Here is a 26,689-nt window from a genome sequence, read left to right as displayed (position 1 = left end):
GTGATTTAAGACTCAGCAGTGAACGGGACTTTTATTTTGGTATCTAAGGGTGACGTCATAAGGCTGCTCCGCTCCTGCATCTGTTGTGATTCTGCTGGAGGAAGGTTTGTGTTTTAAGCTTTTAAAGTGTTTAAAGCGACGCATAATGAATGATGTATTATTAGATGTAACACTGCATTGCTTTATCTAACATGTATCAGCGTTGTGTGAGTAAAGTAACAGAATAAACTCATGAGTAACAGAAGGAGCGGCTCATTTCGCTCTTTATCGTGAATCAGTTCAAACATGAGTTCAGTCTCTGGAGAGAGAACCGGAGCTTTAGACTCTCCGAGTCAATTGAACCGATTGATTCACAACAAGTGATTTATCTAACATTTATCAGCGTTGTGTGAGTAAAGTAACAGAATAAACTCATGAGTAACAGAAGGAGCGGCTCATTTCGCTCTTTATCGTGAATCAGTTCAAACATGAGTTCAGTCTCTGGCGAGTGACGAGAGAACCGGAGCTTTAGACTCTCCGAGTCAATTGAACCGCTTGATTAACAACAAATGATTCAGTGATTCAAAGCGCTCCATTTCTATTTCTACAAATCATTAAATATCTAAACTGGCTAATCTATTTAGGGTCTGTATAATTTGCATTCTTTTATTAGCTGTGTTAGAACTACTGAACTAGAGCTGATTGAGATACTCAGAGATTTAGTTTTGAGTGTTTTTAGTCTAATCAGATGATTTAAGTCCATTAACTCTCTCTCTGACTCTGTGACCAGAGACTGAACTACTGAACTAGAGCTGATTGAGACTCAGAGATTTAGTTTTGAGTGTTTTTCTTTCTGTGAATTATTCTCATCTTACAACAGGACAAACACAGAAAACCTCCTGGTGAAGTGACTCAGATCCACGTGACACTATTATAAAGATGGCGTTTATTAAAGAGGAGTTTGAAGATGTGAGGATTGAAGAAACATTGAGAGTGAAACATGAAGAAACTGAGGAACAAACAGAGAAAGAAGAGAGTGAAGAGATGAAGATTGAAGAAACATTGAGAGTGAAACGTGAAGAAACTGAGGAACAAACAGAGAAAGAGGAGAGAGAAGAGATGAAGATTGAAGAAACATTGAGAGTGAAACATGAAGAAACTGAGGAACAAACAGAGAAAGAAGAGAGTGAAGAGATGAAGATTGAAGAAACATTGAGAGTGAAACGTGAAGAAACTGAGGAACAAACAGGTTGGTTTCATTCTCAAAGCTGAACTCACTCATTTGATAATTATTAAAATAGTCCAGCTCTACAAAATTGAATGATATTTTTGAAGATGTCATAATTACAGCGCTGATTTTTGACATGGAGCGGGTCGCCTCATGTGCACAGACACGTTGAGATCACATGACCAGACAAACACTAACACTGACCTTCAAGTGAATCGGTGAAGATCTGACTTCCATTCATTACGACACATTAAATAAGGAAAAGTAATTCTACTATAAAAACTTTTATAATTACTTGTGTAACATTAAACCCAAAATCTACTTCTGATTTGAAAACCATTAATTTATGTCACTTAATTATACTAGATAACAGTATCTAACACAATCTGTATTTTGCATAAAGCATAGCATGAAATGTGACTGATCAGCTTTACATTTGTTGTCTACAAGGGATTTTTTCCTCATCCTCAAAAGCACTCTCTGTTTAGCTAACATGATGTACTATAATAATAATAATATAATAATAATAATACATTTTATTTGTAATGCGCCTTCCTCAAACTCAAGGTGCTACAGCATATACAGAACAAAATACAAGGGAAAAGAATACACGTAAAAAAAAACAAAAAAACCTTTTGCCAGGAACGGTACGTTTGAGACAGGTCTATAGTTGGACATATCAGCAGTGTCACTCCCAGGCTTTTTAAGAAGTGGCGTCACTGCTGCCATTTTTAGAGCAGAAGAGATGATCAAGCACTGACAATAGCTGTGATATGGGGTACAATAACTGGCAGACAGTTTTTCAAAAGAGTAGTAGGGAGGGGATCAAGTAAGCAGGTAGTTGAATTCATTGACAACAAAAGTTTAGAAAAAGTCAAAATCAACAGCATTGAAACGTAAAAAAACAAGATTGGGGGGGGGGGGGGTGCAACTCAAGTTCAGAAGCTTTGTCACAGGCAATAGCATTATAATAAATGTTCTCCATTTTGGTTGAGAAATAATTGAGAAACTCATTACAGTGGTAGAACAGTTGATGTTACTAGGAGGTTTGATGAGGTTATTGACTGTCCTGAACAAAACTCTGGAATTACAGATGTTACTACTAATAATAGTAGAATAATATGCCACCTTTGCAGCTTTGAGTGCATTATGATACTCAATCTGATGCTGATCAAACATTGATCTATGAACTGTTAGGCCAGGTTTTTTTTGTATTTTCGCTCCAATTGCCTACCTAAAGCCTTCATTTGGCATAACTGAGTTGTACCAGGGAGATGACCTCTTAAAAGAAACAACACGTTTTTTCAGCGGTGCAAACTGTAAAAACAGCATTAAATTGGTCAATAGAGGCCACAACCGGTAAGTCACCAATAGTATGACTAAATTGATCAAGATCAATATCACTGATTTTTCTGAAACAAATAACACGTTCTTTCACAGTCTGCAAAGAAGGAGGGATCAAGTTAAACGTGAGGAGCTTCTGATCACTTATACAAAGGCCTACATCAGTACAGTCGAGTTGTTCAACAATTACTCCTGAAGTGCAAACCAGATCTAATATATGACCATGTTTGTGTGTTGGAAAGTTAACATGTTGAGTCTAATTAAAACTTTCTAAAATATCCATGAAGCTCACAGTAGTGTGGCAATCTAAGTCGTCAACATGAATGTTTAAATCGCCATTTAAAATAATAACTGGACCGATTGCACTGGCAAGTGTCAAAAACTCAGAATTAGGTCTGGGTGGACGATTGATATTTAACACTAGAACTGGTGAATGACTATTTAATTTAAATGCACTGAAAAAATATCTAATGTCCATTTTTCTTTTCTCTGTCATTTTATCTGTGTCATTGTACTGTTTTCTTGCTGTGTTTTTCATTAAGAATAATAGGCTAATGAACCCAAAATTCAAGCAACCTGCCCCCGAATTGGCGCTAATTCTAAACCTAAAGTAGGCTATATGCAGACGGCCGCTCTGCCAGATCTGTGTTGTGTTTTGCTCAATATGATAATAAGTGGCAGATCAGAGGGCTTGGTGCAGTTGAATATCTAAAGAATATCATAGTATAAAATACTATGTGGAGGATGCAAGATAATTTAATAATTATAATATGACTGTGTGGTGAACCTTACTCATATTTAAACAACTATCACTTTGTGTTGTTGGTCTCCCTTAAATAGGCACTTTTACATTTCGCTTTGAAACCAAATCTTCCGCGATCATCTTGTCTGTCAGCTGTTTGCTCTAGTGATGAATGAAATCTGACTCTCGTTCGGCTCTTGCTGTATTGAGCAGACACGTTCAGGTTTTAATTGTTGTGTCTGTTCTCTAACTGAACAAAATTATTTTATTACTATAAAAATGAAAACGACGGTGGCCCGGGGCGGTGCCGCAGTGGGCAAGTGATGTTAACAGTGTTTTGCCTAATTTGTATTAAAGAGAAAAGAGTCACTTCATCTGATGTTTAAAGTGAATAAAATAGCATTGACAGCTTACTGGAGTTTCACAACTGCTGTCTGAAGAGCTTTGTTCTCTCCCCAAACTTGTGTGGTAGTTTTTTTACGGTCTATGGGTAACGTTAGTTGAGGTGCGCGGTGGATCAAACCACTGTGGGGCAAGGGGGGGACGCATTTTTTGTCCTGTTTGCTTTTGTATTGTTTTACTACTTACACATTTATTTTCAGTATATATAATTATATTATTTACAATACTCAGTTTGGTTTTTAGGGGGGGACAGCCCTCAGATTGGGGGGATCCTGTCCCCCCACCCCGTGATTTACGCCCCTGCCCTCATGTCTCTGGGGCTGCTGGGCGGGAGCAGCCCCGGCCACCTACAAGCTCCTCGCAAAGTGCAACAAAAACAGCGTTGATTCCAGTTAAGGCTGAATGATTAATTGCCTTTGTGATAATATAACGTTATGGTAAAACGTCTCGGTTACGTATGGTAACCCTCGTTCCCTGAAGGAGGGAACGGAGACGTACGACGGACGGACCGACGAATTGGGATCACTTCTGGGAGCCCCTATCAGCTTCGAGCTATCTAGAACCGGCCAATGAACAATTGGCGTGCGAGATTTGCATCTCGCGCTCCGCCCCGCACTGCGGGTATAAACAGGAAGCGAGAGCGAATGCACGCTGTTTTTCACTGAGGAGCCAAACGTAGTGGCTCAACCTGCAGTGATGGTACAGAAACTGTGGCGACGGGACGTACGTCTCCGTTCCCTCCTTCAGGGAACGAGGGTTACCATACGTAACCGAGACGTTCCCATTCAGTCGGTCACGTTCGACGTACGTCGGACGTACCGACGAATTGGGATCCCCTATGGAAAACGCCATAGTTACTACCACTTCCAGCGCCCAGCGATGAGCCCTTCAGACCCCGATCTGATGCGGGCGGGAATTCACGCAGGGAGAGTCCAAGCTGCTGTTCCGCAAGACCCATTCAGCTGACTGTATTGGATAACGCTGGGAAAGCGTGCCTGTGAAGGCAGCTGCGGAAGCCACATCATGCCCAGAGGGAGTTAACATGTGGAGAATACACGTATGGGCTGACCGTGGGCAGCACAACATACGGAAGTCCCAGGGGTGGCCCCGGCCAATTAGTGGAGGGGGAACAACACGTACCTGGAACGGCAGGAAAGACACGGGCTCGCCGTAGGGAGCCGTACCGTGGAAGAATACACATATGGGACCGCCGTGGGGGTCACTACATATGGAACCCAGCCTAACACAAGTTCCACCAATGCATACGAGTGTTAGACCTGGCGTCGAATGCTCTGCCACGTCCGACTGCCGCGGGTTGCGGAGGACTCAACAGGGTTCGCCGTTCCGGGGAACTCGACTGGAGCAGAATAAGCGCACGCATCCGTCTACCATAGGGGAGGGAATGGCGCAGCAAGCCGACATTAGAACAGGCATTTCGGTGTTACTGACTATGGGAAGTGAGCACACAGGAAGATACCGGCTCTACACGGAGGCTATAGAATCTAGCAAACGTGTTAGGTGTCGCCCAGCCCGCAGCTCTACAAATATCTGTCAGCGAGGTGCCACGAGCCAGCGCCCAGGAAGAGGCAACACCCCTAGTGGAGTGGGCTCTTAACCCGAGCGGGCAGGGCACGTCTTGGGACTGATAAGCCAAGACGATGGCATCCACTATCCAGTGGGCCATCCTCTGCTTGGAGACAGCCTTTCCCTTCTGCTGTCCTCCGTAACAGACGAAGAGCTGCTCTGAGGTCCTGAAGCTTTGCGTTCTGTCCACGTAAGTCCGGAGAGCACGGACGGGACAGAGAAAAGCTAGGGCTGGGTCTGCCTCCTCCGAAGGCAGCGCTTGCAGGCTCACCACTTGGTCCCAGAAGGGAGTAGTGGGAACCTTGGGCACGTATCCAGGCCGGGGTCTCATGATCACATGAGAGTTACCGGGCCCGAATTCCAGGCACGATTCGTCGACCGAAAATGCCTGCAGGTCCCCTACCCTCTTGATGGAGGCCAACGCAATCAGGAGTATAGTCTTTAACGACAGGATTTTCAACTCAGCTGACTGCAGAGGCTCAAAGGGTTCTCTCTGTAGTGCAGTAAGCACCAGAGCTAAGTCCCAAGAGGGTATAGAGGGAGGACGAGGCGGATTTAATCTCCTCGCTCCCCTAAGGAACCTGACGATCAGATCGTGCTTACCTAGAGATTTCCCATCTACTAGCTCATAGTTAGCGGCGATAGCGGCAACATAGACTTTGAGGGTGGAGGGAGACAGCCTTCGCTCCAACCCATCCTGTAGAAAGGTAAGCACAGATGCGAGCGCACATCTTCGGGGGTCTTCTCGGCGAGAAGAGCACCAATCGACGAACAGGTTCCACTTTAACGCATAGAGGCGCCTCGTAGAGGGGGCTCTAGCGGAAGTGATGGTGTCAACTACCGCTTGCGGTAGGTCACCTAGAACCTCCGCGTCCCGTCCAGGGACCAGACATGGAGTTTCCAGAGGTCTGGACGCGGGTGCCATAGGGTGCCCCGTCTCTGAGTCAGGAGGTCCTGTCTCATAGGAATGGGCCAGGGAGGTGCTGTCGCAAGGAGCACTAGTTCCGGGAACCAGGTCCGGTTGGGCCAATACGGAGCAACCAACAAGACCTGCTCCTTGTCCTCCCTGACTTTGCACAGAGTCTGCGCAAGAAGGCTCACTGGGGGAAACGCATACTTGCGTTCTTCCCGGGGCCAGCTGTGGGCCAGGGCATCCGACCCGAGGTTCCCCTGGGTCAAGGAATAAAACCACTGACAGTGGGTCGTCTCTGGGGAGGCAAACAGGTCTACCTGTGCGGCCCCGAAACGACTCCAGATTAGCTGGACCGCCTGGGGATGGAGTCGCCATTCTCCCGGAAGTACCTGCTGACGTGACAGCTCGTCGGCCGCAATTGATATGCCATTGCAGTTGAGGCCCCGTCCACAGACCCGAAACTGCAAGCCCGTTGTACGTGGCACCCCAACCCGTGGATGAGGCATCCGTGGAGACAACGGAGTGCCTGGACACTTGCTCTAGGGGAACTCCCGCCCGGAGAAACAAAGGGTCCGACCACGGGCCGAAGGTTTGGCGGCATCTCGGAGTCACTTGGACACGGAGGGAACCGCTGTGCCACGCCCATCTCGGGACTCGATCGTGTAGCCAGCGTTGAAGCGGTCTCATATGAAGCAATCCGAGCGGCGTTACTGCGGCTGCGGATGCCATATGCCCCAGGAGCCTCTGAAAATGTTTCAGTGGTACCGCTGTCCTGCCTTTGAACGAATTCAAGCAGTTCAACATTGACTGGACGCGCTCCTCGGTGAGGCGCGCTGTCATGGCGACCGAGTCTATCTCCATACCGAGAAAAGAGATCCTCTGTGTGGGACAGAGTTTGCTCTTCTCCCAGTTGACCCGAAGTCCCAACTGGCTGAGGTGACTGAGCACCTTGTCCCTGTGTTCGCACAACTGCTCTCGCGACTGGGCAAGAATCAGCCAGTCGTCGAGGTAGTTGAGGATGCGAACGCCATGCTCTCTCATGGGAACAATGGCCGCCTCCGCAACCTTCGCAAAGACGCGGGGCGACAGGGACAGGCCGAAGGGTAAGACGCGGTACTGATATGCCCGTCCCTCGAACGCGAAGCGCAGAAAGGGCCGGTGTCGAGGGAGAATCGAGACATGAAAGTACGCGTCCTTCAGGTCGATCGCTGCAAACCAATCTCGGGGACGGATGCACCTGAAGATGCGTTTCTGCGTTAACATCGTGAACGGCAGCCTGTGAAGGGACCGGTTCAGGAATCGCAGGTCCAAGATCGGTCGTAACCCGCCGCCTTTCTTGGGTACAATGAAGTACGGGCTGTAGAACCCGGACCTCATATCGGCTTGAGGGACCGGCTCTATCGCGTCCTTCGCCAATAGGACAGCGATCTCCGCCCTGAGCACAGGGGCGTTCGCCTCCACTACAGTCGTGAAGTGAACGCCCCTGAACTTGGGGGGACGCCGGGCGAACTGAATCGCATAGCCGAGTCTGATGGTACGGAGGAGCCACCGAGACGGGCTGGGAAGCGCTAGCCAGGGTCCCAGACTCCGCGCAAGGGGGATCAACGGCACCACAGACGTACCCGCAGCTGGGCAGCGAGGCGGAACGCAGGGATCCGGCTCGGACGGCATGGGAGCGGCCCGAAGCGGGATCTGAGTGTGCTGTGCAACACTTACCTGCATCCGCGGAGGGGACGTGCGAGTGTGGGGAGGCCGCTTGTGTGCGTCCCGACAGCCAGCGTCCCCTGCTGGCGAAGGGAGAGGTACTTGAGGGTGGCGAGGCATGGAAGCGTCGACCACCGCCAAGCGCGCTCTCTTGGCACCCATAGATATTTGAAACTGCTCTTTTATTGAAGTTTTGGGTGAACAGAAAAACAAAAGATTCTCCCCCGGCCCTCCTCCGGGGGAGGGAGTGGTGCTGCAGCCATCTCCCTCAGAGCAGTTTCCTCCATCTCTGGGTGGCCCGTCTCAGGGTCGCTTGCGACGGCGCTTGCCACCTGGCTTGGCAGCGGCCTGAGCGGGCTGGACGTCCTTCCCACGGCCGGCCCCACGCCGACGGCCGGTGTTAGGCTGCTGCGGGGCTTTGGCGGGGGCGGAGGCGGCGGCAGGTGGACGTCCTCGGCGACGAGTAGCCGGAGGCGCTGCCGCCGGCGGCAGTGTAGGGGCAGCAGCGGGCCGCCGGGGCAGGATGTGCTTGATCGCCTCCGTCTGCTTCTGGGCGGCCGAGAACTGCTGGGCAAAGCTCTCGACCGCGTCGCCGAATAACCCAGCTGACGAGATGGGGGAGTCCAGGAACCGATATTTATCGGTCTCCCTCATATCAGCCAGGTTAAGCCAGAGATGCCGCTCCTGGACCACAAGTGTGGACATCGCCTGACCAATGGAACGGGCGGTGACTTTCGTCGCCCGGAGGAGCTCTGGGTCAGGCCTACCCTCGTGCATGTCAAGGAGCGCTTGGGCCTGGTGGACCTGAAGCAGCGCCATGCCATGCAAGGCGGACGCAGCCTGTCCGCAGGCCTTGTAAGCCTTCCCGGTCAGACCGGAAGAGAACTTACAGGCCCGGGACGGGAGACGTGGGTCACCGCGCCAGTTAGAGGCGGTCGCCGGACACAGTTGCATCGCGATGGCGCGCTCCACTGGCGGGATCCCCACGTAACCCTTGGCTGGCCCGCCGTCGAGGGTAGTGAGGGGGGAGGAGTCACTCGGTCGGTTTCTGGGAGAAAAAGGTGCCATCCACGACCTCGTGAGCTCCTCATGCACCTCCGGGAAGAAAGGTGTCGGGGCGGGACGCTGAGAACCAGCGCGAGCCGCCCCGAGGAACCAATCATCCAACCTAGAGGGTTCGGGACACGGTGGAGGGTTCCACACGAGCCCAACCCTTTCGGCGGCCCGGGAAAGCATAGCAGCCATCTCGGGGTCCGGGGCAGCCGTTGCCACTCTCCCAGAGGGAGGCAGTACAGCTGACCCTTCATCCTCCGAGGACTGAAACTCCCCCTCCGATGCAGCGATCGACATCTGCTCGTCTACCGGAGCTCCGAAAGACACCACTGGTCTCCCGTGGGAGGGTCCAGCGGTCTCTCTCGGGAGCTCTACCGGCTGCGGAACCAAGGGAATAGGGGCCTGCGGAGTTTCACTCGGCGGATTTGCCCTAAACGTGATCCTCAGATCACCCTGGCCATCCAAAGAAGCAGGTCCACCCGGGTTAGGGGTGGACCTGGTTCGTGGGATGGGTAAGGGGACTCCCCCAGCCCGGAGGTAGGAGAGTCTCGATCTTAGTTCCGAGATGGTCATGTTCCCGCAGTGGGAACATGAGTCATCCACAAACACCGCCTCAGCGTGCTGTTTGCCCAAACACGTGAGACAGCGATTGTGACCGTCAGTAGGCGCCAGGGAACGACCGCATCCAGAAACGCACGGGTGGAATGTCATCTTGAAAAAGACGCAGCGTCACCCGTGTACTCTTTTGTGAGGAAACACTCTGTGCTGAAGGATTCAGGGGGAAACGCGACAGCGCACGGGATTGTAGTGCAGCCCGTGCCTGTACTCAATACAGGAAAACGCCCAACCAGACCAACAGAAATTTGTTGCTGTGAAAACAGCAGTTTTCTCTGTAACACAGAGGCAGCTGATGAGCTTCCCGCGGTCCCGCTGGAATGTGCCGTCTCTCCAACACGCGTTTCTCCTTTTCTCCGGTTCTTCAAAAAACTCCTGTCTTGCTGATAGCAGCGAACTCAATGTGAGTGGTCTTCGTTCTGCCGTTTGGCTCCGAAGTGAATGACAGCGTGCATTCGCTCTCGCCTACTGTTTATACCCGCAGTGCGGGGCGGAGCGCGAGATGCAAATCTCGCACGCCAATTGTTCATTGGCCGGTTCTAGATAGCTCGAAGCTGATAGGGGCTCCCAGAAGTGATCCCAATTCGTCGGTACGTCCGACGTATGTCGAACGTGACCGACTGAATGGGAACTAGGGATGGGCAACAGTGGTCGAGTAATCGAGTACTGGAACGTGACAGCGATCATCGGTCATGAGAACGTGAGAGCGCATTCACGTCCTTTTGTGTTGAGCTATGTCGTAATAGGTTCATAATAATCTTCATATTAATATTGATATAGGGTGCGTTTGGTTGAGTTTATTAACCAGCTAGCAAGCTCTGCAGGGTGGTGTTATTTCACAGTTTCAGCTCAAAGGGAATGCTCGATATTACTGACTTGGTTATTTGAGACGGTCATTTTATAAAGATGTTTCTTTTTCAAAGACATTGATGCATCATAATCTAGCAGTTATTTTTTGTTTTATATGTTCATGTTTTATATCTTCATGTTTTCATATACCTGTTTTCATGTCAAGTTTGTATTTGTCAACAACCATTTTCATAACAGTTTTCATTATCTCAATGACGGACATGCCCCGCCCCCTGCACATGCCCCGCCCCCGAGTACTCGAGTACTCGTTTTTGAGACCTATCGATGATCGAAATGAGAAATTAACAAAAATGCCCATCCCTAATTCATACATTTGTTCATTAACAGCTGATTCTGTGTAAGATGTTGCATTACAAATAGCTGTCACTGCTTATTTCTCTGAATAAATATGAGATGGATGTGCGTAGTTTACATCAGTCTTAAGGTTTCCAAACATAATTATGAATGGATTTGGAGGGATCATTGTGGTCTTTCTTTGTGTCACCCACTAGTGCTGAGGTCCAGAGGAATTTTTATGGCAGTCTTTAGGTTGGCGCAGGGGAGAAACTGCATGTGGACCAATGAGAAGTCCTGTTTTTCCTGGGTTTAGTACCACAGGTGGTCTTCTTGGCCTCTTAAGAGGTGTCTGGCTGTTGTCTTAGCATCTTTATCTGATGGCGTTAGACAGTTTGTTTGTGTTAGTCCACCGAGATCAAATCAAAATGTAGCAAACCTTTGTCTCTGATATGGGCAGAGAGGGGGCTCCACCATAAACTAGGTCCTGGAATGTTGAGTTGGGATTTGTATGGGATTATGATTGAACAAACCGTCTGGAAGATTAATTTGGGTCTGCGCCCACAATTCCTACATATGCAAGGTGCCCATCGTAATCACTTGGATTTTCCCCTCAGCAGTGGAAACAAATGAATACTCTTCTGTATCACCATAAATAATAGTACGCCATTGAAAACGGAAGTGCCTGTTTTTATTTGTGTACATTAAAAATGACATGCCTTTGAAAACTAAAGAATGTTGCATTGTACACTTACAGAGTAGCATTTACTATGAATTTAATTTGAAAAAATGAACACAGTCTTGTGCTATTTTCTGAAACGTGCAGCATGTTGGTTTATATATTTATATAGTTAACATCACATTTATACACTGAACAAAATGAACGCAACACTTTTGTTTTTCATGAGATGTACACAAAAGGCCTATTTCTCTCAAATATTGTTCACAAATATGTCTAAATCTGTGTTAGTGAGCACTTCTCCTTTGCCGAGATAATCCATCCACCTCACAGGTGTGGCATATCAAGATGCTGAGTAGACAGCATGATTATTGCACAGGTGTCCCTTAGGCTGGTCACAATAAAAGGCCACAAGGAGACACGTTTGGCTGTATACGTTAAAATCTTAAATCATATGAGTGTTTCGTCCATACGGATCCATCGTTTTGGGAGCATGAAACCGATATTTTTTTTAAACCGGATCCCAGAGTGGATAAATCCGAAAATGACACCCTTGCGTTTTCATGTATATAGAGCCAATCCATATATTTTGTGAAATGGTGATTTAATAACACCACATTACGCGTGGGAAAGACTAGAAAGAAAGTTTCCTCATATTTATACTCCTGTGGCTGGACAATTTCATGTTCCTCGTCACCCTGGTGTGCCAATTTCTTTTTTAAAGGAATGAGAATATACTTCAGAGATATTTTACTCATAAAAACAATTCTTGGGGTTCCAATAATTGTGTCTAATGTGTTTTGGAGAAAAACATTTATTTCTGACTGATTTTTATGAAATATCAAAGGGATAAACAAGGAAGATTTATTTTTACAGCCATCTTTGAAATAATATGTAATCAATAATTCTGACCACAACTGTATATCTGTGTGTATATCTGTGCTCTGTGTAATGTCCAAAACTTAGTACTTCAGGCTCTTTCTGTGTTTCGCTGCCTCTTCATGACAGATCGCTTCCTGTACTCCTCAGTTGTAAGCTGCTTTGGATAAAAGCGTCTGCTAAATGCATAAATGTAAATATCAGGGAGTGGAAATGGCTAATAAGCTACTCTGCAGCTATCTTCTAGCTATAGTGGTAATTCCATGTGTTTTTTGTCTAAATCTTACATTTACATTGTCCTTTAGTAGATACTCTTATCGAAAGTGTGACAATCTCATTATGAAATGCATAAGTAAAGTGCAAGGAATTGTTCATCTGTCAGTCACCATTCATCTTTGAAATAAATATGTCAATATTTTATGGATATACAATCATCATTCCCTATTGCCGAAATCAAGATGGCGACGTCTTAGGTTCCAGCCCTCGTTACCTTTATCTGGATGATGTACGTCACCTGCGGCAAGATGGCGGTGGCTGTCGGGTGGCATTGAGGTACTCTCAGAGCTCCTTTAGAAGACTCCCGCAGCAATTTATTTTTTTTATCCGCGGTAAGAGCGTTCTTCATCTGCGTTCTAATGATCACGCTTTCTGGATCATGAAAGGATACGTATCCTCATCATTGGGTGACTAGTGGTCCGTTGTTGAGACACTGCAGGGAAAATTATATGATAGGGTAGCTCCCAAAACATGAACTGGATCGATGGAGCGGGAGCTTTCAGACTTGTAGACAGACAGTGGCCCTCCAGGACCAAAGCTGCTCACCCCTGATCCATAGGATAGAATAGAGTATTATAACATACACATTGTTGGTTTTGATGCTTTAAATGTCTAAATTGTTTTATGTATGTTTTTTCCCTAGACCTCATGGAACTGAAAGAGGCAAGTCATGAACTCAATGAAAGGGAAGAAGAGAGAGAGCATTATGATAAACATCATGATTTCATGACTGGAGAAAGATCGGCACAGGCTAAAAAGACTTCCTCACAAAAAAGAGCTCAGAAGACAGGAACTAAAAGTTATTTCACCTGCCAACAGTGTGGAAAGAGTTTCAGACATAAAGGAGACCTTAAAGTCCACATGAGAGTTCACTCTGGAGAGAAGCCTTACACCTGCCAACAGTGTGGAAAGAGTTTCAACCGAAAAGAAAACCTTAACAGGCACATGATAATTCACACTGGAGAGAAGCCCTACACCTGCCAACAGTGTGGAATGAGTTGCAGAAATAAAGGAAACCTTAATGTCCACATGAGAGTTCACACTGGAAAGAAGCCTTACACCTGCACTCTGTGTGGGAATGGCTTCACACAGGAACAAAGCCTTAAGGAACACATGAATATGCACACTGGAGAAAAGCCGTTTACATGTGATCAGTGCGGAAAGGGTTTCAGACGTAAATTGACCCTTAATATCCACATGAGAATTCACACTGGAGAGAAGCCCTACATCTGCCAACAGTGTGGAAAGAGTTTCAATCAAAAAGAAAGCCTTAACAGGCACATGAGAGTTCACACTGGAGACAAGCCGTTCTCCTGCCAACAGTGTGGAAAGAGTTTCAGACATAAAGGAAATCTTAACACTCATATGACAGTTCACACTGGAGAGAAGCCTTACACCTGCCCACAGTGTGGAAAGAGTTTCAATCGAAAACAAAGCTTTAACAGTCACATGAGAATTCACACTGGAGAGAAGCCTTACACCTGCCATCAGTGTGGAAAGAGTTTCAATCAAAAACAAAGCTTTAACAGTCACATGAGAGTTCACACTGGAGAAAAGCCTTACACATGCCAACAGTGTGGAAAGAGTTTCAGTGAAAAAGGAAACCTTAATGTCCACATGAGAGTTCACACTGGAGAGAGCCCTTTCACCTGTACTCTGTGTGGGAATGGCTTTACACAGGAACAAAGCCTTAGGGAACACATGAATATTCACACTGGAGAAAAGCCGTTTACATGTGATCAGTGTGGACAGAGTTTCAGACGTAAATTGACCCTTAATATCCACATGAGAATTCACACTGGAGAGAAGCCCTACATCTGCCAACAGTGTGGAAAGAGTTTCAGATATAAAAATGACCTTAAGCACCACATGATGATTCACTCGAGAGAGAACAGTTTTAGATGATGTCAGTGTGGAAAGAGTTTCACAGACAAGTTTCTTTGAAAATGAATTTTACTATGCAAATGAGATATACACTAATCTAATATGCCCAAAATACACCCAAATAGGCTTATTTTTTCCTTTACTCCCACCACAATAAAACTTATATAAAAGTATATGAAAAGTAACTTTTTTTGTATTACAAGTTTCTTTTTAAATGATTTTGAATATACACATGAGCTCCACACTTATTGAATATGTCCTAATTTGCATAGAAGGCCAATTATCATCCAATCATCCTACTGCCAATGGGTGATGGCAATGCTGCTTTTAGACAGGCCTCTAACCTGAAAACTGCCTGGCTTGGTAGTACCTGCCAGGGGTATAACCCCCGCCGGTATTGTTCCACTTCCTGATCTCATACAGAGCAGACGTGCCTTCTATCTGCTCCCCGCTCTGCTTTGGCGCTGATCTTTTTGTCTTTTTTTCTTGACTCCCTGCTTGCTGGACTCCTGAAAATACTGAAATGCAGGGTTTTTCCTGGGTCAAAAATGGTCTTCGGTGGTGGCTGACAGACATGGTCATCCATACATACACACACACACACACACACACACACACACACACGCACGCACAGTAAAAAAGTACCCTACCCACGTGATCTGCAAGTGCAATACTGACAATACATTTTAAATAAATTCAAAGAAAGTTTGTAATTTTTGCTTATCTTATTTTGATACCTTGATGTTTGTTTTTGTTCCTCATTTTTACACTATTTACTGATAATTGTTTTGGTATATAATCATTTCAATATTAAAAAGTAGTATTACAAAATGAACAAATAGCCTAATTTTCTGCCATTTACAATTTCATAAAATTATCAGCTAGCTTTTTTCATTTCATTTCTTTATTTATTTAAAAGAGGACAATGTGCATTGATCAACATTACAATAATGTAAATGTACCTGAGTTAGCTCAAAAGTGCTAATTTTCATCGGCAGTCCTCCAGCCAGATGTAAAGAATGGCAACCTTAAAAATAATCACAATTATAAAATCACAAAATAAAATTGCATACTACACATTATGGTTAGCAAATACAATGAATACAAAATAGTTATATAATATATAAATACACAGAAGGAATTAGTGCCGACAGGTTTGATTCTCTACAAGCCATTTTTTTGCATTCTTTTTGAATGAAGAGAATGACAAAGACTCTCTGATGGTTTCCGGTTCCATTGCTGACCTGCCCTTACGGAGAAAACAGCCTGACCAAAAGCAGTTTTTCTCCGGGGGATAATACAGTCTTCCCTCACCGCTCCTCTTGTTACCCTAACCTCACTTGATCTAAACTGTATAAAGTCACATAGTGGAGGAGGGGCTAAACCACGTCTGATTTTATAAATTAAAAAGATGTTGTTAAATTTAATAAGATTATCCCAAGTAAGTATCTGATATTTACTTAGAATACTACAGTGGTGGTAGTGGTATGGTTTTTTGTCCAGTATTTTTAATGCTTGTTTATATAGGGTTTCTAATGGTTTTATCGTTGTAGAATGCGTATTGGACCAACTTATTAGGCAATATGTAATGTGGGATAAAATCATGGAAAAGAAATATAATTTCGCAGCTTCTGTCGAAAGGGAGTCTCTAATGAATCAAAACCATTGAGTAATAAAGTCCGAACAAAGAAACTCTCTCCCGCCTGAAATTCACACCAACGATTGGTCGCCGCCGGGAAAGTGGGCGTAGTTTAATGGACCTCAAAAGACAGTAACACCAGCATATCGGGGCTCAGTCAACTTGCAAGGACCCCGACGAGACAAATTTCCTTTTCCTCCCATCTCATCAGCGCGGCTCGCGGGCTTCGACCTGCGTGCCGGCGCGGTCCAGCCAAGCTGTTGTTTCCTTTGAAGATCGACGTGCTCCGCGACGCAGTCAGCGGCGCGTTCCACCAGACGAGGAACTTAGCTGGACGAGATGAACTTTCCCTTCCAAGACGCTCCCTTCCCAAACACCTTTAAAAGTCCCGTGGACCAATGAAGAACTGGAAGAACCAAACGGAGAGAGCGCTTCAGCGCACGGACACTCTGAGAAACGACAACGCACGCATCTTGCTTTACACAACACCAAGAAACCATGCAAGTATCAATTCTACCGAAATTTAGATGCGTTTTAAGATGCGTTCACAGGCTTTTCTGTAGCTCAAACAGTAGAGCATGGCGCTAGCAACGCCAAGGTCATGGGTTCGATTCCCAGGGAAAGCAAGAACTGACAAAATGTAAAATGTGTATCTTGAATGCAATGTAAGTCGCTTTGGATAAAAGCGTCTGCCAAATGCATAAATGTAAATGTAAGATTGTACCCCTGTTTAAGGTGATATGGTTCTTGCTGGCTCCAGTGGTTATGTCTGGAAAGGTGTCGGATCGGACACGATCAAACCCTTCTTCCTTTCCCTTCTCCCCTTCCCTCCTCCTCATCCTTTCCCTTCTCCTCTTTCCACTATTCTGTAAATACATGTATTCTTTATTTAGTCATATGTAATCGTAGTATTAATCTTTATTAAAACCATGATATCCACGTTTTGATTGTCATTGTTTTGCTCACAGAACACGAGTCCCTTTAATGTCAGATCTAAGCTACGAGCTCTTATAAGCATCGTTGAATGCTTTAATTAATACCATAACTCTGAAAGTTTGTCCTTTGTGGCCAGAGGGATAAACTTCCCGAAAATTGGGTAGGAAGAATAGACCTAGTGAGTGGATAAAGAATTACAGCTCGTTCTTTAAACGGAACGGAGAGGAATTTTGAATCAGCTCCCTAGAGGTTATTCTGTGATTATTTAATATAGATATATCTGTAGTTAATTACAATAAATTGTTGTTAACTATATATATATTATATATTGCATAAATACCGAGGTTAGGTATTCCCATTTTGGGTGATTTTGGAGATTTGTGATTAGATTATAACCCGTTATGATTGATCATAAATCCCTAAATATTAATACCCACAATTCCCTATTGAGCTAATTTTTAATTTAAATATATATGTAACCCTAAGACGCTACAAACCTTTTCCAGAAGATAACATGTTGCTGTCTCCGTAGAATGATTAGCCCTAAAGCCAAACTGCATTGAATGTAATGGAAAAGAACTGCAATTAAGATGATTGGTGATTTGTTTAGCAACCAGTTTTTCAAAAACTTTAGATACTGTAGGCAAAATGCTAATAGGTCGGTAATTAGATGTAAGAAGGGCATTACCACCTTTAAATACAGGAATAAAACTAGCAAGTTTCCATGACTCAGGAAATTTCCCTTGATCTAATGACACATTAATAATATGTGTTAGTGGACCCATAATTGGCTGACCTATTTGTTTTAGCATGAGTGTGTCCATCCCATACACGTCTTTTGCTCTTGAAGACTTAAGCTGTGTAATTGCCTTTTCCACATCGGATATAGAAACAGATTTTGGATATAGTGGAGGCTCAATTAACAAATCTGAACTCATGACAGGTAAGTTGTTACATTCCACAGGGAAACTTTTGGCTATGGTATCAACAGAATCAACAAAATACTCATTTAATGTCTGTGCCACGGCAGATGGATCCTGTAAAAGCATGCCATTATTCTTTAACTTAATTGAATTGTTACTAGAAGAAGTTTTACCTGTTAGTTTATTGATCTGTTCCCAAATCACTTTTGAGTTTCCATGACAGTTTTTAATGATTGTAATAAAAAAGTCTGCCTTTGCCTTTCGTATTTGTCTTGTCACTTTATTCAGTAACAAAGCAAATTTCTCTCACAAGGTAATTTGGATTTTATGGCTTTTTTAAGGGCATTGTCTCTGTCTTTCATTAATTTTCTGATATCATTACTGATCCAGGGAATTTCTATTTTTGAGTTTAATTGTCACTGCAAATTCATTAATTTTTGTTTGTAGGCATTCAGTGAATTTCTGACTAATTATTTCCAAATCATTGTCCAATAATAGAGTGCCCCAGTTCATATTTCTTACTGCTTTATGAAATTCTTCCTGTTTGCTCCTTGGAATGCCGATGAACTCCTTTTTTCCGGAATAAGCTGCAAATCGCTTTCTGGTTAATTTCCTTATTATCAGCACCATGTTGTGATCTGAAAGGCCAGTTAACATATTGTACGTTTTTGTGATCCGTTCCGGATGATTGGTGAAGATTAAGTCAATTAAGGTGCTACAATTGTTTGTGATCCGTGTCGGTCCTTTAACCATCTGGACAAGATTAAATCCATCCGTAATTTGCTGCAGTTTTTTCCTTGTACTGTTATCATCCCAGTGTAGATTAAAATCGCCCATCACTATAACCTCCTTTTTAAAATCACACTGTTTTAACATTTCCTTTAACTTATCATAAAAGTCTTTGTTAGCAGATGGTGGTCGGTATAGGACTATTAGTGTCAGAGACATCTGACACTAATAGCTAACAACAACTTTATTCTGGGTTCACCTCACTCCAGTCTAAACTAAATGATTTTAGGCTATTTCACGAGTTCACACTTACATATAATTTATGGAGAGTAGTTTAAATGCGTATTTGGCGTGCTGTCCGGGGGGAGGGCTTCGAGCTCGGAATTTTGGCCCGAACCCAAAGTACCCCCCGTATATGTAAGTGGCTGATAAAATAAAAGTGTGGAGAAGGGGTGGTGGAGGGATGCTAGAAAACTTTCAATGAATGGAGGTAAGACTGCTGCGTGTATATATACCTCTTACTGTTGATTAGCTGAGTGCTCTCCACCTGTGTCAATTATCTGAACGTATTCCTCCCGAACTTTGTTTATAAAACATCATTTCACGAGTTCACACTTACATATAATTTATGGAGAGTAGTTTAAATGCGTATTTGGCGTGCTGTCCGGGGGGAGGGCTTCGAGCTCGGAATTTTGGCCCGAACCCAAAGTACCCCCCAAAAATGCTAAGCATAGGACAGCCGCCTGCTAAATACCCCCCAAGAAGAGCCGAGCTTGGCGGGCTGGCATTCGTGAAGGGGCTTGATTGCTTGACCGGTAGGCCCTTGAGGGCTGCTGCGGCACATCATGCCGGGGGATTGCCTGCAATAGAAAAATGTAAAAAGAGAAACATGGGAGAGACAACAGTATTAAAACATTAAACATTTCCTTGCTGCGTGGAAGCTTTCCACTCTTTCGTTCTGCGTGGAAACTTTCCACTCTTTCGTTCTGCGTGGAAGCTTTCCACTCTTTCGTTCTGCGTGGAAACTTTCCACTCTTTCGTACTGTGTTGGAAACTTTCCACTCTTTCGTACTGTGTTGGAAACTTTCCACTCTTTCGTACTGCGTGGAAACTTTCCACTCTTTCGTACTGTGTTGGAAACTTTCCACTCTTTCGTACTGTGTTGGAAACTTTCCACTCTTTCGTACTGTGTTGGAAACTTTCCACTCTTTCGTACTGTGTTGGAAACTTTCCACTCTTTCGTACTGTGTTGGAAACTTTCCACTCTTTCGTACTGCGTGGAAACTTTCCACTCTTTCGTACTGTGTTGGAAACTTTCCACTCTTTCGTACTGTGTTGGAAACTTTCCACTCTTTCGTACTGTGTTGGAAACTTTCCACTCTTTCGTACTGTGTTGGAAACTTTCCACTCTTTCGTACTGTGTTGGAAACTTTCCACTCTTTCGTACTGTGTTGGAAACTTTCCACTCTTTCGTACTGCGAGGAACTTCCTCTCTTTCGTACTGCGTGGAAACTTTCCACTCTTTCATACTGCGAGGAACTTCCTCTCTTTCATACTGCGAGGAACTTCCTCTCTTTCGTACTGCGTGGAAACTTTCCACTCTTTCATACTACGTGGAAACTTTCCACTCTTTCGTACTACGTGGAAACTTTCCACTCTTTCGTACTACATGGAAACTTTCCACTCTTTCGTACTGCGTGGAAACTTTCCACTCTTTCGTACTGCGTGGAAACTTTCCACTCTTTCGTACTACGTGGAAACTTTCCACTCTTTCATACTACGAGGAACTTCCTCTCTTTCATACTGCGTGGAAACTTTCCACTCTTTCATACTGCGAGGAACTTCCTCTTTTTCATACTGCGTGGAAACTTTCCACTCTTTCATACTGCGAGGAACTTCCTCTCTTTCATACTGCGTGGAAACTTTCCACTCTTTCATACTGCAAGGAACTTCCTCTCTTTCATACTGCGAGGAACTTCCTCTCTTTCATACTGCGTGGAAACTTTCCACTCTTTCATACTGCGTGGAAACTTTCCACTCTTTCATACTGCGAGGAACTTCCTCTCTTTCATACTGCGAGGAACTTCCTCTCTTTCATACTGCGAGGAACTTCCTCTCTTTCATACTGCGAGGAACTTCCTCTCTTACGTACTGCGTGGAACTTCCACTCTTTCATATGGCGTGGAAATGTTCCACTCTTTCAAGCTGTGAGAAACTTCCCCCTGTGCTGCGTCCATGGAAACTTTCCATTTCTTACTGGAGCCTGAGAACATAAGAAGGAAAAGATGAGTGTTTGATCGGTATATTCTCACTGTGTACTAGTCAATAAGGGTTTGGTGGGCTTTTTTGATGTGGAATCGATTGGTCCTGATATAGCTTTGGAAAGCGTCAGAAGACCATCTCCCGAGAGCTTGGATCTGCTGTTGGGAGAGGCCTTTTTTGAGCTGCTGAGGTTGTTACCCCAATACGGAAGGAGTGGCTTGAAAAGTTCTTTGCTGAGCCCCTGATAGTTGGAGAACGAATTTGAGGTGTTTCTTTGAGGATACCAGCGTTATAGGTTGTCTGGTGTCGGGACGGGTGGGCTGGGATCTTTGAATCCCTTTGATCAGAGAGGGTTTGGTGAATTGTTTATTTCGGGGGAGGAATCGCCGTACATCAATTGTGGAAAACTGCATGCAGCTCAAGTAACCTTTGATGTATTAAGGTAGAAAATAAATGAGGTGATTGAAAGGAGAGAAAAATCATGGAACGGTATGTTTATAAGAGAAGTGAAATGCTTTAAACATCTCCAGGCCGTCATGTAGGATTGAGGTTTCTGGGAAAGAACATCACTGCTTTGGCAGTGGAGAAAATTAGCCAGAGAAACTGAACTCCTGGGAAAGCAGAGGGAACATCACTGCTGTAGTAGTGGAGAAAATTAGCCGGAGAAACTGAGCTCCTGTGAGAGCAGAGAAAATGGCACTGCTGATGCAGTGGAGAAAATTAGCTAGAGAAACTGAGCTCCTTTGGGAGCAGAGTGAACAGCACTGTTGTAGTAGGAGAAAATTAGCCGGAGAAACTGAACTCCTGTGGGAGCAGAGGGAACAGCACTGCTGTAGTAGGAGAAAATTAGCCGGAGAAACTGAACTCCTGTGGGAGCCGAGGGAACAGCACTGCTGTAGTAGGAGAAAATTAGCCAGAGAAACTGAACTCCTGTGGGAGCAGAGGGAACAGCACTGCTGTAGTAGGAGAAAATTAGCCGGAGAAACTGGACTCCTGTGGGAGCCGGGAACAGCACTGCTGTAGTAGGAGAAAATTAGCTAGAGAAACAAAGCTCCTGTGGGAGCCGAGGGAACAGCACTGCTGTAGAGGGAGAAAATTAGCTAGAGAAACAAAGCTCCTGTGGGAGCCGAGGAAACAGCACTGCTGTGGCAGTGGAGAAAAATAGCCAGAGAAACTGAGCTCCAGTAGGAGCCGAGGGAACAGCACTGCTGTGGCAGTGGAGAATTAGCCAGAGAAAACTGAGCTCCTGTGGGAGAAAAAGGAGAAAAAGTTAGACGGACAAATGGAGAAACGCATTGTGTAACCTAAAGGACTCTTATTTTGAAATGTTTATGCCTTATTATTGCGGGATGCTCATTCAAATTCATACGAGATAAAACAACAACAACCTTTATATCTATAGCACGTTTAAAAACGACATGAGTTGACCAAAGTGCTTTACGCTCTCAACGGTACTAATAAAGCATTGAAAAAACACCCCTACATCAACACACAAAACACAAACACACATCTCAAACTCCCAGTCCTTATGGGCAGTTTTAAGCATGAGAGAAGAGATGTGTTTTCAACACAGATTTAAACCGTCCTAACAAGTCACAAGATCTGATACGCCGAGGGAGGCTATTCCAGAGGCGTGGCGCAGCCACAGAGAAAATACAGCCTTACAACTGTATACACCGTTTTCTTTACAGTGATTTATCTTAATATGTTGTCGTTGATACAAATTCGCTTTGCATAAATGTATGCTATTCATTGATTGTGAAATGCTCTGAACTCGAGTATTGTTCAATCCAGTAGAACGCACAATGGTGCCACATTCAGGTTTTGAAACGTGATCGCTCACGTTAATTCAGTGAGATCATAGCCTTTGAATTTCTTTTGTTTCATAATAAGATGGTAGGCTATAACAATCATTGATATGCTTGTTATACGATAGCCTGCCCTAAAGGTATTGATGTTACATTTAAAAAAGCGGGTGCTCCCAAATACATTGTTCAGTTCGCACACGTCTATTTATAGTCACAAAAGCGAGTATGGTCGCACTGTGTTGAGCCCTCTGTGACCGAGCTTATGTGAGCGTCAAGTTGAGAAGTATTGAATCAAGGCGGTGATTATCAGCTGAGTCCAACTGGTAGCTGATTGTTTGGCGTAATATGCCCTGTTGCATTGACAGCATTTTAGTGATTTAGCCTCACAATACGTTCGCTCGCTTTACCAGCTGCAAGTAAATTGATCGTTCATCACCACGGCGACCGCGTGCGCGTACATGATGAACGCACTTTTCCTGTGTGAAAAGTATCTGTCTGAACTGTAGTACACAGAGGCGGAAAGATCGCAAGAAAAAGTAAAAGAGTTGTAATACTTTATCTTAAGACAGGAACTGTTGTAGGTCTCCCTGTTGCAAGTCTGTGCTGTGTGCACTCCTTTACATTGTCCGAGCACTGCTCTTGCGGTTGGCTCGTGAATGCTGATGGAAGCGGCCGAAAGGGGTTTTTAGATAGCTTATAAATTTGTAAGGAAAAAGTATTGAAGTATTGTAGAGTTGATTCGAGCCGTGTAGACAGCGTGGGTGGGCGGGCGGGGCGAACTGCCGTCCGTGCTAGAAAACTTTCAATGAATGGAGGTAAGACTGCTGCGTGTATATATACCTCTTACTGTTGATTAGCTGAGTGCTCTCCACCTGTGTCAATTATCTGAACGTATTCCTCCCGAACTTTGTTTATAAAACATCATTTATTTTACTACACATTGTCCAAATAAATAAGCTGAAAGACTGTGGATGATTAAAGCTAATTCTTACTATCCACTCTTGCTAAATTGGGTAAGCACACTTGTGTTCTCATTTCAGGTGTTGTTCTGAGTAAATGATTAAACTGATTCATGAGTTCAGTGTTGGACTGATCAGTTGTTCTAACCAGTTGTTAAAATGATTCGGTTCAAAGGAGTCATTAGGTCGCGAATCGGACATTAGCAGACTCCCCGTCTGTGAATCCCGTCTGTTAGAACATTGCGAAAGATTTGTCAACACACAGAAAACACTGTTGTGAACTTCTGTTGTTTCTTGAAGTAGAGACCAGGGGCCCGTTTCAGAAAGGAGGTTAAGTGAAAACTCTGAGTAGGTTAACCCTGAAATAAGGGAAACTCTGGGTTTTCTGTTTCAGAATGTGAGGTACGTCAAACCCGAGAAAGCAGGGTAAGCCAAGCCCGTTTCTGAAAGAGAGGTAACTTATAATCAGAGTCAGTTACCAGGGTAACTTACTCTGTGAAACTAACCTGGTCAGAAGCAGGTTTTCTTTGGTAAACCCAGAGTTTGTTTCATTCTCCTCACCCTTTTTAAAGCACCAGCTGTGTTTAAATACTTTATTCATTCATTCAAACGCCACAAATGCTTTTCTTACTGAGTATTTTGGTCGTAAGTCAAGTATAAATATTAAAAAAATTATAAATTTAATCTAAATCTAAAGTAAGCAAAGTTTATTTAAAACAAATTAAATTTTCTGCCACTTGACAAAAATACAAAGTAAGAAAAGCATTCTTTGCAGGAACTTTCATTGCTCATATTTTCATCATGAGGACACTGTCAAAGAGACAAAAATGGCATGTCCTTTTATACAGGATCCTGGCGTTCACTTGATAATCCTCTAGAAGTAACCTAATAATTTGAATTTCCTTTAGGATTTCCAGTGGTAGGACGCATTGATGACACTCATATTCCCATCATCACACTTTCTGAAAACGGATTACTGTATGGAATGGAAGGATGCTGCCAGATGGTAGTACGAGATATATGGCATAACCACCACCACAGCTGTTAAATACATTTATTTACAATTTTATAGTCATCTTTATTTCCTACAAATACTTTATTCTTTTTCCTGTTGGATGTTAATATTCTTCCTCCACTCCTCTTCATCTGTCAGTGGTGCTGGTGTTTGGCTGGCCTGAGTAGAAGTCAAATGTTAATGTCATTACCCTGATTAATAAATGTAACAGGTGGGATTAGAGAACATTTCATTATGTGAAAAGAGCATAGACCCTTTTCACATTTCTGGGTTTCCGAAGCTGAAGTTGTCATAGTTGGGTCAACTCTTATAGCGGTGAATGAGAGAATACATTAAATATATATTTTTGTGTCTCCATTTGCTCAAATAGCAAAAGAAAAACTCCACAATAGTGATTTCACAACTTTCAAAAAGATGGAAAAATTAAGATTTATAACTGCAGAGAAAAGAGAGAAAGATGTTAATTTTAACTATCACTCCCATAGACGCTGTATTAGAAACACTCTCACAGCAGCGGTAACTTGATTTTTGTAATTTGATGCAAAAGTAATATAATACAAAGTATTAGTGTTATAAATGTACATACATAAAAATAAAAAAATACAAAAAACGTTGCAGGATTTACGATATTGATAACCATTAAAACACGTCATCACAGTCTGTGAAAAGGGTCTATGTGGGAAAAGCTGCTGCACATTGGATACTGAATTATATTTATTTAATATGTCAAATGTTTCAGTCGACTCAGAGTTGATTAAACTACCTCAATTCAGCTGTTCTGAAACCCAAAACTCAGAGTTTCCCATCTCAGAGTAAGTCAACTCAGAGTTCAGGTTTAAACTCAGAGTTGGTTGAACCTCCTTTCTGAAACAGGCTCCAGGAGACGTCGGGATCAAAACAGAAGTGATTCTTTTAATGAGAACTCTCTGTGCTGCAGGTCGTCCGAAAACAGTCTGCTTTAACAGTACAAAATAATGCAATTTATCTACATTTTAGGGGGAGGGGTTATACAGCAGAGGAGGAGACACTCTGAACAATACAATGCAAATGTTGTATAGGTAAAAAGGACACACCCTACTATGAAATCCCTACCAGTCCCATTGAATCAGCATAACTATTCGCATGCTGATACTGGCCAGGAACTCCAATTCCAAGAGCCATCCCAGAGCCATTAAAGACAAAAGGGGCAACGTCTGGGCTCCGAAAGGTGGAGTCTCTGTGATCTGACTCATTTAAAACACAATAGAGAAAACAGGTCTGGCAGGAAAGGAGACTCTTGCTTGAGCCTCTGAAATCAGTAAAACAGGTCTGGAAGATTTGCATAGTAGACTAAATTCATCTGATATCATCATTTTTACCTAAAATGTTAAATGCAATGTACTTTCTTAAATTTGTAATCCAACAACACTCCATAACCGGATAGGATTTGTTTCCCGTTTATTGAAAGTATGCTTTATGTCAGCTGGTCAGAGAATCAGTCAATGTTTTTTGAGCGCATTTCACACCCAGCGGTAATTAAAGGAAAACATCGTCTGATAGCGCCACGTGCAACATGGATTCGGTCTTCAGACCTTTTGATTTTGATTAACGTAATATGTGAAATATTAGAAAGCTAAGAATGCTTATTTTGAAGACAGAGAGAGGGAGGAGCTCTCTGGTCGTTCTCTCTGTCACTCAGTTAACGCAAGTGCAGCAGTCATCTATTCTACATCACTCATAAATCACAATAACTCATCAAATAAGGCTTTGGCGGGACAACAATTTGTTTTGGCCGCCGCCAAACAATTTTCAATGTAGGAAAAACCATGAAATTGAATTAATTAACTGGTCTCTCAGCGCGATTGACAAGATTTTCTCACTGAGGAAGGGTGCTCCGGGAGAACCCATCTGCCCGGACGGGACCTTCCCCGCGGGCTACACGCGGGGCGCCTGGAACAGCTGGCAAGTCCTGTGCCTGGAAGTCCTGTCTGTGGAGGATGTGGAGGATTCATAA

The 26,689-nt window shown here is 44.1% G+C and overlaps 1 protein-coding gene across 1 annotated transcript; it reads left to right on the top strand.

Moving 5' to 3' along the window:
- Positions 1 to 859: 859 nt before the first annotated feature.
- On the top strand, positions 860 to 26,689 carry LOC307139840 (uncharacterized protein; the record flags this gene model as incomplete). The annotated part of the gene is made up of 3 exons (XM_079838960.1): positions 860 to 1,228; positions 13,185 to 13,863; positions 26,533 to 26,689. Exons 1-3 carry the CDS (start codon positions 919 to 921, stop codon positions 26,687 to 26,689), a joined length of 1,146 nt encoding a protein of 381 aa, XP_079695086.1. The 5' UTR covers positions 860 to 918.

The sequence above is a fragment of the Gobio gobio genome (genome assembly GCF_949357685.1).
Source record: "Gobio gobio genome assembly, chromosome: 2".
NCBI lineage: Eukaryota > Metazoa > Chordata > Actinopteri > Cypriniformes > Gobionidae > Gobio > Gobio gobio.
The sequence above is the reverse complement of the archived record's forward strand: the minus strand, read 5'-3'. Positions and strand labels throughout refer to the sequence as shown.